Raw genomic sequence first — 20,355 nt, 5'->3', positions numbered from 1 at the left:
TGCTCTCATTGGTCTTTTATTTACAGAACTGACCTGATATTTCTTTCTTTCTTTTTTTTTTAATTCTAGCACCAATAGCTGCAGGAACTGGCCCAAATTTTTCTCTCTCAGATTTAGAAAGTTCTTCATACTACAGCATGAGTCCGGGAGCAATGAGGAGGTCTTTACCCAGCACATCCTCTACCAGGTAATTTGATTAATGGCTCATAAAGAGGTCATAATTCATAGTTACATACCTTGATTTTAACTCTGGGCCTGCTAGACACTTAGCAGTGTGTCTGTAGTAGTAGAAGATACTAGAAATGGGTTCAGCCCCAGTGGATTTTCAGTCTCACTGGGGAGAGAAAGCAAATGCATATGCAGCATGCATATATGTGTATACACACAGACACACACACACACAAGTCAGTGAAAAACTGTGTGGCATAGGCTGAAAATAGTTAAAGACAGCTTTATCCAAAAAGAGTGACTTGTGCTCAGCTATAAACTGTAAGCATTGTTCAGGGTTGGTGAGATGGAAAGTAAAGGAATGGTGTTCTGGGTGGGGTGAAGACACGAGCAAAGGCATGGAGGAAGGATGGATGATGAACATAGCAGGTTCTCAGGAAATTAAGGACAAGCCTTGACTAGGGAAAAGCGGGTGTGTTTTGGCTTGTTTGGCAGAAAGCTGACACTGGTGACGTCACTCCCAGTCTCCATGCCCACAACAGACATTACAGATCAGTCCCAGCTCTTTTCCTACTGAGCCCCGACAGGTCTCAAAATCCAGTCTACTCGAGTTGCCCTGTGAGATGCAACCTATTTGATATCCTGGTATGAGAATGTAAAAGCAAATGCAGTCCCCCAGCAGTGTGAGGCCAGATCATAAACACTGTTACACCGGGAGACCTTTAAAAGAGCAAAGCTAAAAGAACATAACCAGATAACAATTCTGGGGTTCTTGATCCCCTTGAGGTCACAAAGCCAAAATCAAAATGAAGCATTTTGCAAGATCCTGTTGTCTCTAGATAACCTGTACCAGAGGGAAAGGGATTAGGCATTAAACCCACAGTATTCTTTTACAAATTGGCTTTAGCACTAGACTGTGACAACAAAGAAAAGAATGGTGCAGAACAATCTTTAATGTTTGTGTGCTTCGCAGAAAAACGTTTGACAAAGGTATATTCCTCCTAAAGCAAGTACCAGAGTTTTAGGATTTAAAACAATGGCCAGATGATAGAAATTTTCCATGGTAGAGATTTATTCTTACCTTGACTTTACATATTTTAACCATCATTACTTTTTAAAAAAAAATCAGCTTAGTCATTACCAGTACCTTGAAGACAGTTAAAGAAACAGTTATTCCTTAAATATAACCACCAGATTCTACCATCATCTTTCTTGCTGTTTAAATGTCCCCCTCAGTTCACTGGGGTATCAGCTCCTCAGGAAAAAAAAAGTCTCCAATCCGAAAAAAACACTTAAAATAAAACAATGGGATTGTGAACACATTTGGATGTTAATACATTTTGAGGATTTTGAATGTTTGCTGATGGAAGAGACATTGGGTGTAACTACACTCAGTGAACATGAAAGAGCTTTGCAAATACTTGTGGTCAGTGATTAATTTAAAAGTTGATGGGCTATTTGTTTTTCATATGTGTGCTGCATATGTACCGTGGACATCCCAAATATCCTTTCAACTTCTCCAGCTGTTTTGTTGCCTTTTGTTGTGATTCTCTGTGTGGAAACCTGGTTATTAATGTTGTTTAAAAGGCTAGTGTCGTTCCTATAATCTGCAAATAACTAACCCTGATAAGGTGCTAATTATAAACAGCATCAGTAGTTAATAACTTGGTAATATGTTTGTTTTGCTCACATTAGGCTCTCCTAAGATGATTCTTTTAAAATTATTCTTTAACTATATAGACTCAGCAGAATTATCTGTGTACAGGTGAGAAAATGTGCCCAGAAGAATGCCCCAGATTTACATATAGAAAAGTTCATCAACCAATCAATATTTGTTCATGCTGTGCCACTATTAATTGGTCAGCTGCTCTGTGGCAGGCACTGTATTAGGTGCTTTACATCCCTGATATGAGTTAATCTTCACAGTAATTTTACAATGTAGACGGTGTTGCCATTTAACAGTGGGTCAGCCTAGAGCTCAGAGAAGTTAAGTAACTTGTCCAAGGTGACAGACCAAGTAAATGGCAGAGTCTACATTCAAACTCAGGTCTATTGGAAATTTAAAACCATGCTCTTTTCACACTGAATCCTCTTAGGAATGAGGCTTACTCTTTTAGTAAGGAACAATAGAATGGGAAGCCCCTAGAAAGGAATATCCAGCATCTCTACTTTTCCTGGACACTTAGCATTTACTATTTTGAATTATTATTATCATCTTTGAGGTATGTACAGGTCCTGCTTCCCCATCTGGACTGTAAATCCCTTAGAGAACAGTGTCTAAGTCTTCTAAATCAGCAACAAACATTTATTAGGTCCCAGGGATATTGTCCTAGGCCCTGTGGATGTAAAGTCATGTACAGGAGCTTTGCAATATCGAGGTAGAGACTAACAAATGAATGGAGATTGTCAGTTCAGGACACTAGGAACACTCAGGAAAGATGTGTTTTGCTGTTTTGTGGGGACAGGGTAAAGCTTCTAGGCTTTGTACATAGTAGGAATTAAGCAAATATTTGGAATGAAGGTAGTAGTCTTACCTTAATTTCGAGGTAGAATTGATAGGAACAAAAAAATTCCACGCACAAGAGAGACTGCTTGGAAGAGTATTTATCCTCCCTCTTGTATAGAGATCTTACTGGTCCTTTCCAGTGTTCCTCAAATGTTTCTGGGAGAATAGAATCAGTGTGTTAGAAAGTCAAGAGCAAGAAACCAAAATTAATGACTGATTCATTTCTAAATTTAAAAAAATAAAGAAGACTGATAAGCATTAACTGTAGGTTCTGTACCCCTTCATAGTAAACATCTGCAAAATCATAGAAGGGTAGTGTAAAAATTGGGATAGTATATACTTTTTTGATCCCAAAGAACTTCATCAAGATAAATCAACTGTCAAGTTTGTGAAGTCAGTAAACTTTGTCTTGGAAGCCCTCCACTCGTCCTTCCTGGCACTTCTAATTTCCTTCCCTCCTGCATCCTGTTCTCTCCTCCAACCTGTGTCTCCACTTCCAAACATTTATCCTGTATCAACCCTTGACAGTCCTTGCTTTCAAACTAAAGGGTCAGCTAATATCTACAGATTCTTTCTCCTTTAAGATTTAATAACTGCATGAGTATTTGCGTTTTATTAGAGGACACCAAGGAAATCAAAAGCTTTAGAAACTCAGAAAAGTATTAATAATGGGAGAATGACGGGCAGTGAAGTTGGCCTTTTGGGTGGGATCTCACTGAGTCATGACACTTGGGCGAATCCTTGTCACAAGTACTCGTATGACTGTTTCTAAATCTGTAGCCAAAAAATAAATAAATAAATAAATAAATAATCTGTAGCCCAATTCAGCAGTTTTTGAGCATCTGTTATTAGTCAGATACTGTGATAGGCACTAGAGATAAAAAAAAAACAGCCTAAAAACAAAAAACCTGATAGTCTCCTTCCCCACAGATCTCACAGTTTTATCAGAATATGCATGTCTTACCTTTTATTTGCCAAGGAACATAAGGAAAATATTTATTTTGGTTCCAATTTGTATTCTTCCAACTTCCAAAATTATTTCAAGCGGCTTTCAATTTAAAAACACAACAGATAGTATTAAATACAGAGAGGACAGAAACCATATGGAAAGATAGGAGAGATTATTATATCAGGAACGTGAACCCAGAATTATGCCTTGCGTTTAGCCCTGAAATTCCTGGTTGCCAAGGCAAGAAGGGGAAACACTAGGTTATATAATGTACATTTTCTAATAAAAGGAAACAGTAGAAATTCATTTAAAGAGACCATATTTTTTCTGGTTTTATGTATTAGGAGGAATTTTTGTGTGTATATCCTTTTATAAAGGACTTCTATTAGATGCAGTTTTACATAAAATACAGAAAAGTTCTTTGAGTGGCTCTTTTGCATTGAACTTCAGGGAAAGCCAAGCAAAGAACATTAAATAAGCTATTAAAGGGTCTTCCTTTGGGTACTAAGCTAGCATGCTACAGATATGTTGCTTTCCTGTGGTCTGGCTTTAATGAAAATAGAACTTAAAGACTAAGAATCCTGGAATGCCAAATTTAATAACTAGAAATTTGTACCTTGAACTGGGCCCTCTGCATTTTTTTACTCAGGTTGCTGCAGTAGCCTCTTAACTCTCTCCCTGGGGAAGGTTCCATCCCCTTCTTTTCCCTTTGCTTTTCAGAAGCCATCATCTGTGCAACTACCAGAGTGACCTTTCTAACAGATGACTCTGATGTCACTCCCTGTTTAGACTTTTTCAGGGAGTCTCCATTGCTTATAGGATAAAGTCCAGACATACAATATCTTCTATCACCCCATCCCCTTCTTTTGCTCTGCCCCTCCTGCTACTTCAGCCATAGCAAACACCTGCCAATTCTCTGCACGTGTCACACTCCGCTCACGGCATTGTTAGTGTCTGATAGGCACCTCCCTCCTGGAGTGATGTTCAAAATAGCAGATAACCTGTGTGACTCAAGCATACCAGTTAGGACAGACCTGCCCTGCCACAGTGTGAAGTCCTGGAATGCCCCCCTGATGTGCCAAACCGTAACCCTTTAGGTTTGGGATCATGAGTCTGTTCTGGCACAAAGATGGAATGACAAGGTTGGGGGAAATGTATGGGGCATGGGACAATGGCACTTTGCCAACTGGTAAAGAAGCATTTCAGTATTTTAAAATCCAGAATGGCCACCTGAGGGGTGCATCAGCTGAATAACAGCCTGTCTCTGCCCTGTCCTTCTTTCTGCCCCATCTCCTGACACTCTCTTACAGACAGTTCAGGAACTATCTCCTATGGGAAGGCTTTCCCGACCTTCCCTGTGTATCACTTTTCCTTCCTCCTTCAAAGAACCCACTGTAACCTCTGTGTGGTTCCATCATCATACCTGTATTTCTCTTTGCACAATTTTGTTTACCTCTCTGTCTTCATCCACGAGATTTTAAACCCCATGGAGACGGGTTATGTCTGATTTATTTCAATATAGCAACATTTAGCACAGCACCTGGCATGCAGGAGGTGCACAGTAAGTGTTTGATGAATGAACACATATTAAAAATTCTGTACCCTGACACAGGAGGAAGAGATTTCCCAACAAGCACTGGCACCAGGTATGAAATCTACCAATCCTGGTATGTTAGTGACATAATCAGTTAACACAATGAGAACAACATTAGCAACATGTAGCATTTCACTACCTTTTGACTCCTGAAGTCTCAAATTGGGAGGAAAAGAAATTCAGTCCTTTAACTGGTAGAAACTGGAATATATTCTGGAAATGTCCCAACCATACCTATGCAAAACTAAAAAATCCCCACCCTGATGGCATAGAATTTTATTTCGGTAATTTTGTTGTAGAGAAAGCGCATAAAAGTCACTGGGTCACTCTTTTTTCCATGTCCCTTATTCACACAAGGAAGTGTACTCCTTCCTTCTATTTTTATCTTGTTTGTTCACTGTTTTATCTCTAGTGCCTAGATCAGTACCTGGACTGCTGTCACTGTGCAATAAGTATTTTTTAAATGAACAGATCTAAATGGAAGATGAGAAAACATGGCAAAAAACCAAACAGCAATCCGAGCTTTTCTTCAAGGGTCATGCACCCTGATTTTTCTCCTTTCTGGGGTGCCAGAAGGGATTGGATTGATGTCTAGGGACATTGCTGACGGCTACGCCCCAGCCAACGCTCTAGGAGATGCAAATGTGAGCTTAACTACTGACTCTTCCAGGTGGAGACAGGAGCGGGAGCCAGCCACCCGTTCCTCAAAGGAAAAAGGAACCGGAGGTGGGGGGCAGCAGAAACTCGAGTGACAATAAAAATCAAACCCAGACACTTGGAACAACACAGACCCAAGACTTTGTTCCACATCCAGTGACTCACTAAACTGAACAAGAGCCTAAAGAGAGCCCATGAACTACACTGAGTTGCCCAACTGCTTCCTCCCTTGGCTTTCTTTCCACCAGAGATGCCATGTCCAGGAGAAAGGTGCTTTGGATGACTTTTAAACATGTACCCGTTTGTTATTTCAGCTCCACAAAGCGCCTCAAGTCTGTGGAGGATGAAATGGACAGTCCTGGTGAAGAGCCATTTTACACAGGCCAAGGGCGCTCCCCGGGGAGCGGAAGTCAGTCCAGCGGGTGGCATGAAGTGGAGCCAGGTAAGCGGTCTGGGCAGTGGGCTTGCAGCCGCCCCTGTAAAGTCCAAGATACGTGGGAGCCCACGCCAGGCAGAAACGGAACGCAGCAAGCTCAGAGAAGTGGACTTTTTCCACGTGAACACATGTTTGTACCTGACTGCTGCTTTTATGAAAGGGTGGTAGTGCAAGGATGCCATTTAACTGAGATGAAAGACTGAGAATGGTGTGTAGGGTTTTCTACTCTTACATCTTTTCACCTACACTGCAATCCAGCGTTCCATTTGCCTTTGCTTTCATTTTATACTAATTGCCTTTTGGGTCTGGTTTTATCTTTTAATAATCAAAATAAAAATCTATCAACTTTTTCAACTGCGTTGATAACATTAGAAAGGTAGAATGGGTTCCCTGTGTGATAGCTTGTACTTGGATCTTTATAAAATGAGGAGACTTTTAAATATGTTTTCCTGTTACAGGATTTCATCATGATTCTTTTTCTATTTAAAAGGAACAGCTATCTTTATGTCCCTCTTTCATGGACTAAGCAAATGATGACCGCTAGTTTAACCTCCTGGGGTAGTTTAGTCTTGGCTCTGGAGTCTTGAGTAATGTGACTAATTCTGGTAGCAGAAGCTTTTTGAAACTTTTCTCAGTGTCTAACCTCCACATGGGCAAGGGGAAATCTTCTCCAGTGGCTTCCTCGATATGCAAAGTCAAATGCTGTAGAGAATAGAGTGGGCTTTGGAAAAAGACAGGCAGAGTGTAATCCTGACTCCAGCTCCTGCTGGCTGTGTGATTATGGGCAAATTACCTAACCTCTCTGAAACTAATTGTCCCCATTTTTATAATCTGTCAATAATAATAGCTATGTCAGTGCTCTTGAGAATTAAATGAGGTAATATACATAACCTGTCTATGAATCACACCTAGCACAGTAAGTTTGAAAAAATTTCCCCAACCTGTGCCTCAGAGTAATTCCCTGCAAAAACAGACAAGTGCCAAGAAAATCTCTGAACCCCTTCATCTTCAAATCTTAACTCTTTTCTCTCCTCTCTAACATATCAAAAGAGAATCCTCAGAGGGTGTGGCTATAAAGGAAATAGCACAAGGGAGATTTGGGGGATGATAGAACTGTTCTGTATCCTGTTTGTGGTGGTGATGGACAGGAATCTATACATGTGTTAACATTCATAGAAAAGTATGCCTTCCACTCCTGAACCCCCAGGCAGTTTTGCTATATGATAATTAAAAACAAAACAAAACGTCAGGCCCCACTGTCTAAGTCCTTTATCTTGTTCACTTTACTAAAATGCAAAAATTTCACTTTGCCTTACTTCTACCTAATCTTTTCACCCAACTCATTCATTCATTCACTCACACCTTCACTGGGAACTTTTCTCATGATGAGGAACTATGACTGGTTCTGGGAACTCAAGGATGAATGGGAAGGCTATGGCTCCTGCTTTCAAGGAATTCACAGTGGGGGTGGGGAAGAGACACATAAGAAGATCTTTAGGGGAGATTGGTTCAAGATGGCGGAGTAGAAGAACGTGCACTCACTCCCTCTTGTGAGAGCACCAGATTCACAACTAACTGCTGAACAATCATGAACAGGAAGACACTGGAACTCACCAAAAAAGATACCCCACATCCAAAGACAAAGGAGAAGCTGCAGTGAGATGGTCGGAGGGGTGCAATCACAATAAAATCAAATCCCATAACTGCTGGGTGGGTGACTCACAAACTGGAGAACAATTATGCCACAGAAGTCCACCCACTGTAGTGAAGGTTCTGAGCCCCACGTAAGGCTTCCCAACCTGGGGGTCCGGCAATGGGAGAAGGAATTCCCAGAGAATCAGACTTTGAAGACTAGCGGGATTTGACTGCAGGACTTTGACAGGACTGGGGGAAACAGAGACTGCACTCTTGGAGGGTACACACAAAGTAGTGTGGCATCAGGACCCGGGGGAAGGAGCAGTGACCCCATAGGAGACTGAACCAGACCTACCTGCTAATGTTGGAGGGTCTCCTGCTGCAGAGGCAGGGGGTGGAGGTGGCTCACTGTGGGGACAAGGACACTGGCAGCAGAAGTTCTGGGAAGTACTCCTTGGTGTGAGCCCTCACAGAGTCTGTCATTAGCCCCACCAAAGAGCTCAGGTAGGCTCCAGTGTTGGGTTGCCTCAGGCCAAACAACCAATAGGGAGGGAACCCAGCCCCACCCATCAACAGTCAAGTGGATTAAAGTTTTACTGAGCTCTGCCCACCAGAGCAACACCCAGCTCTACCCACCACCAGCCCCTCCCATCAGGAAGCTTGCACAAGCCTCTTAGCTAGCCTCATCCATCAGAGGGCAGACAGCAGAAGCAAGAAGAACTACAGTCCTGCAGCCTGTGGAACAAAAACCACATTCACAGAAAGGCAGACAAAATGAAAAGGGAGAGGGCTATGTACCAGATAACGGAACAAGATAAAACTCCAGAAAAACAATTAAATGAAGTGGAGATAGGCAACCTTCCAGAAAAAGAATTCAGAATAATGATAGTGAAGATGATCCAGGACCTTGGAAAAGGAATGGAAGCAAAGATCGAGAAGATGCAAGAAATGTTTAACAAAGGCCTAGAAGAATTAAGGAACAAACACCTAGAAGAATTAAAGAACAAACAAACAGAGATGAACAATACAATAACTGAAATGAAAAATACACTAGAAGGAATCAATAGCAGAATAACTGAGGCAGAAGAACGGATAAGTGACTTGAAAAACAGAATGGTGGAATTCACTGCCGCAGAACAGAATAAAGAAAAAAGAGTGAAAAGAAGTGAACACAGCCTAAGAGACCTCTGGGAAAACATTAAACACACCAACATTTGCATTATAGGGGTCCCAAAAGAAGAGAGAGAGAAAGGACCCGAGAAAATATTTGAAGAGATTATAGTCAAAAACTTTCCTAACATGGGAAAGGAAATAGCCACCCAAGTCCAGGAAGTGCAGAGAGTCCCAGGCAGGATAAACCCAAGGAGAAACATGCCAAGACGTGTAGTAATCAAATTGACAAAAATTAAAGACAAAGAAAAATTATTAAAAGCAACAAGGAAAAAATGACAAATAACATACAAGGGAACTCCCATAAGGTTAACAGCTGATTTCTCAGCAGAAACTCTGCAAGCCAGAAGGGAGTGGCACCATATACTTAAAGTCATGAAAGGGAAGAACCTACAACCAAGATTACTCTACCTGGCAAGGATCTCATTCAGATTTGACGGAGAAATCAAAAGCTTTACAGACAAGCAAAAGCTAAGAGAATTCAGCACCACCAAACCAGCTCTACAACAAATGCTAAAGGAACTTCTCTAAGTGGGAAACACAACAGAAGAAAAGGATCTACAAAAACAAACTCAAAACAATTAAGAAAATGGTAATAGGAACATACATATTGATAATTACCTTAAATGTGAATGGATTAAATGCTCCAACAAAAAGACACAGGCTCACTGAATGGATACAAAAATAAGACCCATATATATGCTGTCTACAAGAGACCCACTTCAGACCTAGGGACACATACAGACTGAAAGTGAGGGGATGGAAAAAGATACTCCATGCAAATGGAAATCAAAAGAAAGCTGAAGTAGCAATACTCACAGCAGGTAAAATAGATTTTAAAATAAAGAATGTTACAAGAGACAAGGAAGGACGCTACATAATGATCAAGGGATCAATCCAAGAAGAAGATATAACAATTATAAATATATATGCACCCAACATAGGAGCACCTCAATATATAAGGCAAATGCTAACAGCAATAACAGAGGAAATCGACAGTAACACAATAACAGTGGGGGACTTTAACACCTCACTTACGCCAATGGACAGATCATCGAGACAGAAAATTAATAAGCAAACAAAAGCTTTAAATGACACAGTAGACAAGATAGATTTAATTGATATTTATAGGACATTCCATCCGAAAACAGCTCATTACACTTTCTTCTCTAGTGCACACGGAACATTCTCCAGGATAGATCACATCTTGGGTCACAAATCTAGCCTTGGTGAATTTAAGGAAATTGAAATCATATCAAGCATCTTTTCTGACCACAATGCTGTGAGATCAAAAATAAATTACAGGGGAAAAAATGTAAAAAACACAAACACATGGAGGCTAAAAACTATGTTACTAAACAACCAAGAGATCACTGAAGAAATCAAAGAGGAAATAAAAAAATACCTAGAGACAAATGACAACGAAAACACGATGATCCAAAACCTATGGGTTGCAGCAAAAGCAGTTCTAAGAGGGAAGTTTATAGCAATACAAGCCTACCTCAAGAAACAAGAAAAATCTCAAATAAACAATCTAACCTTACACCTAAAGGAACTAGAGAAAGAAGAACAAACAAAACCCAAAGTTAGTAGAAGGAAAGAAATCATAAAGATCAGAGCAGAAATAAATGAAATAGAAACAAACAAAAAAAACAGTAGCAGAGATCAATAAAACTAAAAGCTGGTTCTTTGAGAAGATAAACAAAATTCATAAACCATTAGCCAGACTCATCAAGAAAAAGAGGGAGAGAACTCAAATCACTAAAATTAGAAATGAAAAAGGAGAAGTTGCAACAGACACCACAGAAATACAAGGCATCCTAAGAGACTACTACAAGCAACTCTATGCCAATAAAATGGACAACCTGGAAGAAATGGACAAATTCTTAGAAAGTTATAACCTTCCAAGACTGAAACAGGAAGAAATAGAAAATATGAACAGACCAATCATAAGTAACGAAATTGAAACTGTGATTAAAACTCTTCCAACAAACAAAAGTGCAGGACCAGATGGCTTCACAGGTGAATTCTATCAAACATTTAGAGTAGAGCTAACACCCATCCTTCTCAAACTCTTCCAAAAAATTGCAGAGGAAAGAAGACTCCCAAACTCATTCCATGAGGCCACCATCACCCTGATACCAAAACCAAACAAAGATACTATAAAAAAAGTAAATTACCGACCAATATCACTGATGAATATAGATGCAAAAACCCTCAACCAAATACTAGCAAACAGAATCCAACAACACATTAAAAGGATCATACACCATGATCCAGTGGAATTTATCCCAGGGATGCAAGGATTCTTCAGTATATGCAAATCAATCAATGTGACACACCATATTAATAAATTGAAGAATAAAAACGATATGAGTATGAGTGTGTTTCATGTTTGGTAATTGCAATCATTGTTGCTTTTGTTGTGGTCATCCATGTACAATGCTTGGTGTCAGTCTATTTATCTCTTGTAAAAAAAAAAAAACACGATATGATCATCTCAATAGATGCAGAAAAAGCTTTTGACAAAATTCAACACCGATTTATGATAAAAACTCTCCAGAAAGTGGGCATAGTGGGAACCTACCTCAACACAGTAAAGGCCATATATGAGAAACCCACAGCAAACATCATTCTCAGTGGTGAAAAACTGAAAGCATTTCCTCTAAGATCAGGGACAAGACAAGATGTCCACTCTCGCCACTATTATTCAACATAGTTTTGGAAGTCCTAGCCACAGCAATCAGAGAAGAAAAAGAAATAAAAGGAATACAAATTGGAAAAGAAGAAGTAAAACTGTCACTGTTGCAGATGACATGATACTATACATAGAGAATCCTAAAGACGCCACCAGAAAACTACTAGAGCTAATCAATGAATTTTTTAAAGTTGCAGGATACAAAATGAATGCACAGAAATCTCTTGCATTCCTATACACTAACAACAAAAGGTCAGAAAGAGAAATTAAGGAGACAATCCCATTCACCATTGCAACAAAAAGAATAAAATACCTAGGAATAAACCTACCTAAGGAGGTAAAAGACCTGTGCTCAGAAAACTATAAGACACTGATGAAAGAAATCAAAGATGACACAAACAGAGAGAGAGATATACCATGTTATTGGATTGGAAGAATCAATATTGTGAAAATGACTATACTACCGGAAGCAATCTACAGATTCAGTGCAATCCCTATCAAATTACCAATGGCATTTTTACAGAACTAGAACAAAAAATCTTAAAATTTGTATGGAGATACAGAGGACCCCGAATAGCCAAAGCAATCTTGAGGGGAAAAAAATGGAGCTGGAGGAATCAAAATCCCTGACTTCAGACTATGGTACAAAGCTACAGTAATCAAGGCAATATGGTACTGGCACAAAAACAGAAATATAGATCAATGGAACAGGATAGAAAACCCAGAGATAAACCCATGCACATATGGTCAAGTAGTCTATGACAAAGGAGGCAAGGATATACAATGGAGAAAAGACAGTCTCTTCAGTAAGTGGTGCTGGGAAAACTGGACAGCTACATGTAAAAGAATGAAATTAAAACACTCCCTAACACCATACACAAAAATAAACTCAAAATGGATTAAAGACCCTAATGTAAGACCAGAGACTATAAAACTCTTAGAGGAAAACATTGGAAGAACACTCTTTGACATAAATCACAGGAAGATCTTTTTTGACCCACCTCCTAGAGTAACGGAAATAAAAACAAAAATAGACAAATGGGACCTAATGAAGCTTAAAAAGCTTTTGCACAGCAAAGGAAACTATAAACAAGATGAAAAGACAACCCTCAGAATGGGAGAAAATATTTGCATACGAATCAATGGACAAAGAATTAATCTCCAAAATCTATAAACAGCTCATGCAACTCAATATTAAAAAAACAAACAACCCAATCAAAAAATGGGCAGATGACCTAAATAGAAATTTCTCCAAAGAAGACATACAGATGGCCAAAAGGCACGTGAAAAGCTGCTCAACATCATGAATTATTAGAGAAATACAATCAAGACTACAGTGAGGGGGCTTCGCTGGTGGCACAGCTGTTAAGAATTTGCCTGCCAATGCAGGGGACACGGGTTCAAGCCCTGGTCCAGGAAGATCCCACATGCTGTGGAGCAGCTAAGCCCGTGTGCCACAATTACTGAGCCTGCATGCCTAGAACCCGTGCTCTGCAACAAGAGAAGCCACTTCAATGAGAAGCCCACGCACTGCAACGAAGAGTAGCCCCCGCTCACCGCAACTAGAGAAACCCCGTGCACAACAACGAAGACCAAACACAGCCAAAATTTAAAAAATAAAATTAATTAATTAAAAAAAAAAACTACAGTGAGGTCTCACCTCATACCAGTTAGAATGGGCATCATCAGAAAATCTACAGACAACAAATGCTGGAGAGGGTGTGGAGAAAGGGGAACCCTCTTGCACTGTTGGTGGGAATGTAAATCGATACAGCCACTATGGAGAACAGTATGGAGGTTCCTTAAAAAACTAAAAATAGAATTACCATATGACCCAGCCATCCCACTACTGGGCATATACCCAGAGAAAACCATAATTCAAAAAGACACATGCACCCCAATGTTCATTGCAGCAATATTTACAATAGCCAGGTCATAGAACCAACCTAAATGCCCATCGACAGATGAACGGATAAAGAAGTTGTGGTACATATATACAATGGAATATTACTCAGCCATAAAAAGGAACGAAACTGGGTCATTTTTAGAGATGTGGATGGACCTAGAGACTGTCATACAGAGTGAAGAAAGTCAGAAAGAGAAAAACAAATATCGTATATTAACGCATATATGTGGAATCTAGAAAAATGGTATAGAAGAACCAGTTTGCAAGGCAGAAATAGAGACACAGACATAGAGAACAAACGTAGGGACACCAAGGGGGGAAAGCGGTGCGGGGGTGGTGGTGGAATGAACTGGGAGATTGGGATTGACATGTATACACTAATATGTATAAAATAGATAACTAATAAGAACCTGCTGTATTAAAAAAAAAAAAAAGTATAACCCCAGACTAACCATGAGAAGGACATCAGACAAATACTAGTTGAGACTGACTGTACAATATATTTGACCACTACTCTGCAAACTGTCAAGGTCATCAAATATAAGGAACGTCTGACTAACTACCACAGCCGCGAGAGGCCAAAGAGGCATGACCCCAAAATGTAGTGTGCAGTGCTGGATGGGATCCTAGAACAGGAAAAGGACAGTGGGTAAAAACTGAAAAGATGGGAATCAGGTGTGAACTTACAATAATGTATCCATATTGATTTACTGATTGTAATAAACATACCATAGTAATGTAAAGTGTCTGTAGCAGGGGAAACTGGGTGTGGGTATGTGAGAACTGTGTGTACTGTTGTCACATTTTTTTCTGTAAATCTAGAGTTTTAAAAAAATAAAGCTTATTAAAAAAAGAAGATCATTATGTGGTGACATGGGAGGCGCAAGGATGGGGAATTAGCCTCTGGTGCTGCCATTTTCTAAGTGTTATCAACACAGCATTCAAGGTGTGGTGGGTCTTCTACAAAGGCCACACATCAGCTTCACTCCACACTGACATTCATGCCAGTTTACTGAAAGCGACTAAGAAATACACCCAGGCCTAAATGAACATGCTGACCACCCAGGCTGCCAAATGCATCATCAGCGCGACCTCAGGATAGTGCCAATGAGAAGCTTATGTGCTATTAAAAAATTTACAGATCTAAATGTTCTTTGAACTCTTTTTAAAAGGCCAATTAAAGTCCTGGCCAGTTTACCTGCTTCTGTGAAAATCAGAATCAAACTGTATAAGTTTGGGACGTTGTGCTTGAGGGTCATACTGATGTGGTTTTATACAGACTGAGGTGCTTCATTGTGTCGATGTACATGAAGCTCCTCCACCATAAGCCTGTCCTGTCAAGGTAGATTCCTTCGGGGCATATCTGGGGGCAGTGGGAGTACGTTAAATATAGAGTACCTTGACCTAGTGACTCTCATTCAGAGTAATTCTATTCTTCTCTGCATGTTATGATGCAAATGACCATAAATTTTAACATCTGAATGCCTATATCCTTTGTGGTCATTAAATAACTAAAATTTAATGGCTAGATCCTTTTTGGGAGGAGATATATATATATATATATATATATGGTAATAATACTACATATTATACTATATGTATGTAGCATATATGTACATATAATATACTGTGTATATACTATACATATATATGTGTGTGTGTATATATATATATATATAGAGAGAGAGAGAGAGAGAGAGAAAGTGTATATTTGTAGGGGGGTTCTCTAAGAAAAAAGTTTATATTTTTAGAGAAATCCCCCACAGTTATACTGTATTCCTGCACTGATGCTCCATTCTCTATCCCTATTTCTTTACAGAAAAATGCAGTTTCATGGTATATGTGCAGGGGATGGGGGAGGACAGTGAATACATTTACATTTGGCCATATTCAGCGTAGAAAGTCATAATTGAAACATGGCCTGATGGGACATTAAGACTCAGCTGAAGGATGTTGTACATGTTCGTGGTGACTTTGGTGTCATTAACTCACACCAGCCATTTTAAATGGATAATTTATGCTGCCAGATGGTCCTCTTTGGGGATTTTCCATGCAGCCCAATCCCCTTTTTGGCACAGAGGACACCCTTATGTTGTTCCCACACTGATCCGGGCCTGCATAGCTTTTCCCCAGGGGTACAGTTCATTGAGTAGGAGGCTTTTAGTGATTCACGCATGTAAATTACCTTCAGAACGTGTTTGGCAGTTATGTATATCTGAAGGCACCAGCAGCCTCGTGGTTGCCTACATTTGGGATAATTCTCTCAAGCAAGTACTAAAGGATACTTTGTTTATGCCTCAGATGTGACCCAGGAAGCAAGGCCTGTACTTATTCCTCACTCAGAGAGCTTTGCATCTTGTTTACCTGCCCTCAAATGCTTTTTCAGTGCTCCCCGGCCAAAAGAGGGCCGAAGGTTGCCAGAAGAGACAAATTTCCTGGAGCAACAGGAAGGCTTTGGAAAGTAAAACAAACCAGACATGCAGTAAATTACATGGGCTCTTTCAAATGTCTTTTGTAGTATCCTGTTCCCCATTAGTTTATCTCAGCACTTTTAGTGCACAGCTCTTATTATCTGGGAAGAGGGGCATAGGAGATTAAAGATGATGTTAGTTTAAAAACATCAGACAACCTCAAGCTGACGTTTGCTTCTCTTACAATGCTGCATTTGTTCTTTCCACTTAGTTTCGTTTCCCAGTTATCTCAAAACTGGGTTAGATTCGAAGCTTTGAAGCTAATCATGCACTGATGAAATGAGTCTTATGAAATTCTATCAAGCAGAAGTGCACATACCATCAACTCTTGTTTATCTGTACAAATGAAAAATTGCAGAGGAACTGATAATGCAAATAAATAGGAAGGAAACCAACAGGCAGGCGCCTACACTGGGTCAGACGCTGCACATGGTGCTTTCATATATATGGTAATGATTATAGTTATAAATTGTTTAAGTACCTCCTGTGTACCAGGTTTTTTTGGGTTTTTTTTAATTGCCCTAAATCATGCAAGTAGAATGAGCTTGCCTCTGTAGAGATGAAACTGAGAATTATAAAAAATTAGGTGACTTGCCCAGCACCACAGAGATGGTAAACCTGTGGATCCTGAATCCAAATTTCAACCTAAATCTGATTTCGGAGTATAAGTTTTGTCTTCTGTACCCAGAAGACAAAATAACCTCTTTTACCCTAAACATTTATGCTTGTATTTTAAGGTCTCATGTCCTGAGCTTGTATTTAAATATAAAGCATAACAATAAAAAATTTTAAAAATTACTCATCAGAAAGACCTGAAAAATCCCCCACTTTCCTTATCCCAAACCCTTGCCATGCACCCAGGCCAGAGAAGGAATGTGGGTTTATTAAATACGCATAGGATATAATATATGAGCAAACGGTATTAACTGTTAACAAAGTGAAATATCTACCATTTTTTGCCCATAAAATCCAACAATCCTCAGCATTCAGATCTTTGTTCAAATAATACCTTATGAGAGAGGCTTCTAGTGATCTGAAATAGCTGCTGTTTCTCTTGCATCATCCTATAATTCATAACCCTGCTTGCTTTCCTTTCTTCATACCACTATCTCCTGTTATCATATGTTCTCCCTCTAGAATATACACGCTGAACAGTGGGGCTGAGTCTGTCTTTTCCACTGCTGTACCCCCAGCATCCGTGACAGTCTGCCACATAATAGGTACTCAATAAATGTTGATTGAGTGAATGAATGAAGCCCATAAAGCAGGGAATTTGGGTGCTTTCCATAAATCTGAAAGCAGATTTGGCCACCCGTAATTCTCTCAGAATTGATGTTTACTATATTCTCAATCTGTAGGCTGTTATTCAGTCAAATCCAATTATTAGCAAGTAGTAAGCAAAACAATTGCTAAGGCTCAACCATGGGCCCTGTTGACAAGTGGTAGTGTTATCAAATTTTATTACAAGTATCCCTCACCTTAAAGGGTATTCCTTTAAGTGAATCAAACCTTTTTTTTAAAAGATAATACTTTGTCTTCTAAGATAACACTTTTTTTAAAAAAAGATAATTCGTTATCACAAGCTCTATATCAAGAATCCCAATAGTGAATCTTTATAGAATGTTTTATGTAACCTTCCTGATTTATGTCTGAAAATTTTAAGATTTCCACGTGAAATTTTCTTTTATACAAGCATAAGTAACACCCATATGAGACGCTATGAGATCTGTATCACGTGTGGTCTAATCTTGCTATTCAAAGTGTGGTCTGAGGCCCAGCAACATAGCATCACCTGGGAGCTTATTAGAAATACAGAATCTCAGGCTCTAGCCAGGCCCACAGAATTTTAGCAAGATCTCTGGGTGATACTTATACATGTTAGGGATTGAAAAGCCCCGATCTAGGCTCCTCCTCTGATTGTTCCTTTATGTAGGCTCTCACCACTCAATCATTGCCTTGTCTAGCGGCAACCTGAACTTTCAGTGTTGTGCTCCCTCAAGCTTTCTCCCTACTTTAAGTAGGAATGCCTTTAACAGTCTTCTAGATAGATAGAAATCTAGCCTATTTTCAGACAGATCAGAGAAGATGGTACCCTCACACAGTGATTCATACCTCGGTACAAGAAAGAAACTTCTCTCTTCTGCCTCTCTCATCTTCCTCCAGTTGAAGTGCATGGAGAAGAAGAGCTGGTCATCTAATCAGTATAGTTCAAGTCGAGCCAAGTCACTGAATCTTTATTAAGTGCTGACTGTGTACAGTACAGAGTAGTTACAAGATGACCCCGTCAAGTCCCTGTCTTCAAGGGCAAACCAAATTTCCTCCATTGTCAGTCACCATCTGTAAGATGGGCACTGTTGTTTCTGCCCCATCTCTGTCGCAGAGTTACAACAATCAAATGATGAACTTGAACTTCTGTTCCAAATGCCAAAGTCCTTTGTTAAAATTAATGTTCTTTAATCATGTGAAGTATCATTAGAATTATTGAGAGAGACAAACCCTACCCAGCTCATGGTGGTTGGATTAAATGCTACTGGAGTAAAAGGAGAGAGCTGACTTTAGAATTAGGGACACTGTCCTCAAAAGGAGGCAACGAAACTGGGTTTCCATTGGAACCCAAATGAGAAACGCTCACACACTTGAAAGTGAGACGTGATGTCTCTTAGCCTTTCAATCATTGGTATATATATAAATTTAAGTGTTCTTCATATACCTTTCTTTCTAAGATACATATATCTTGCAAGCCAGCTTTGTGGCTGTCCTGTGAAACTTCTCAGGTTGTCTGTGTCCCCAGAATTGACTCATCCGAGGGTTCAGTGGGCTTCATGGATTACTGAGTTACACCCCTTTCTGCATTTGAGACATACATACCAGTCAATTTCAGCACAGTTAAAGATATTTTTTATTGTGAAAAAACATGAAGTTATAGGACTTTTTCAGTGAAATTTAGTTCTGTGTTTGAAAACAGGAGCCTCTTACTCCTTAATTTTTCTCCTGTAGGAAAATATTCAGAACTCTAGCATGCCTTCAATTATTTTGTGATTGTAAAACCTTATTAACAGACACCATTACTTTAGCCAAGATGCTGGAAGTTCTAAACAGTTCAGTGAAAAGTTTTAAAGTCAAATTTGGTAAGTAGTAAGTTTAGCTGTAGTCCTTTTCTTAAAAGCTTTCAGAGATAAACTTCTTTCAGAGACAGATTTCTTCCCAAAGGCTTAGCAGCCCTCATTTTTGAAGGTTAAAATTAAGCACTGTGATAGCATACTGTCTATTCTTATCACAATTATTAAGTCAGGAAATACATTTTTAAAGGCATTTGTAGAAGAATATTTGGTAAACATCTCATCAACCAGCAGCCCAGGACATTTAGAACGAGAGTTCAGTGTCACAAATGCTAGGAGCACAATTGGATTTTGCAGACTTATGTTGGTTCATTGTAGTTTTCAATACTCCATAATAAGTGCGCTTGGATTCCCAACCCTGCTAGTCCTAATTTGACTGTCAACAGTCATTCATCGGTTGTAGGAGTGGGGGAAGTTTGCCAACTTAAACTTGTAGCTGAGAAGCATAGGCAGAGCCCCATTATCGATGCCAAGAAAAAGGCAGCAGACTAGTAACTGTAGTACATTGATCATGGACACTCAGCTGTCCTGGCATGTATTAGGGGAAATGATTAAATCTCCCACAATCTCCTGCTGTAATAGGAAGAGTCACTGTTACAGAACACTGCCATAGGATCAATGTCTTGGCTTTTCTTCTACATTTATAGAGCAGTGGGAAATCATCATTATGTGACAACGTGGTCTCCCATTATCTCTTTAGTATTGGCACTTGCTCTTAGAGGCTGGTGCACCGGGAGCACCACTACGGTAACAAGGGTTCCTGCTCTTCAGTGACGCTCTTTTAGCAGAGAAATTTCATCCAAATAAGGTGTTATGAAAGGAAAGCTATATTACAAAATGAGCATTCCTTAACTACCCTTCAAAAATGTCCGAATTTTCTTTATCAAGGCTATTTTTTAAAGCCAAAAAAGGGGCGCTAAAACAACCTATTCTACTTGGAGTCTAAAACGTTACCTATTAGAAAAAAAGAAATACTCTTCTCACATACGTGCACGTACACTATATATGTGTGGGTGTGTGTTTGTCAAATATGCAGATATGGTAGA

The 20,355-nt window shown here is 39.5% G+C and overlaps 1 protein-coding gene across 5 annotated transcripts in view; it reads left to right on the top strand.

Annotated features, from left to right (window-relative positions):
- NFIA (nuclear factor I A) overlaps window positions 1-20,355 on the top strand; it is a 369,893-nt gene that overhangs the window by 251,423 nt on the left and 98,115 nt on the right. For all 5 annotated transcript variants that reach the window (XM_061184139.1, XM_061184138.1, XM_061184136.1 and 2 more), the window contains 2 exons: window positions 70-187; window positions 6,189-6,316. In XM_061184139.1, the coding sequence (XP_061040122.1) occupies window positions 70-187; window positions 6,189-6,316 (246 nt within the window). The remainder of the gene's footprint in view (window positions 1-69; window positions 188-6,188; window positions 6,317-20,355) is intronic.

Source organism: Eubalaena glacialis, chromosome 3 (genome assembly GCF_028564815.1).
Source record: "Eubalaena glacialis isolate mEubGla1 chromosome 3, mEubGla1.1.hap2.+ XY, whole genome shotgun sequence".
Classification (NCBI taxonomy): Eukaryota; Metazoa; Chordata; class Mammalia; order Artiodactyla; family Balaenidae; genus Eubalaena; species Eubalaena glacialis.
Note: the sequence above shows the minus strand (reverse complement) of the source record. Positions and strands in the feature narration are given on the sequence as shown.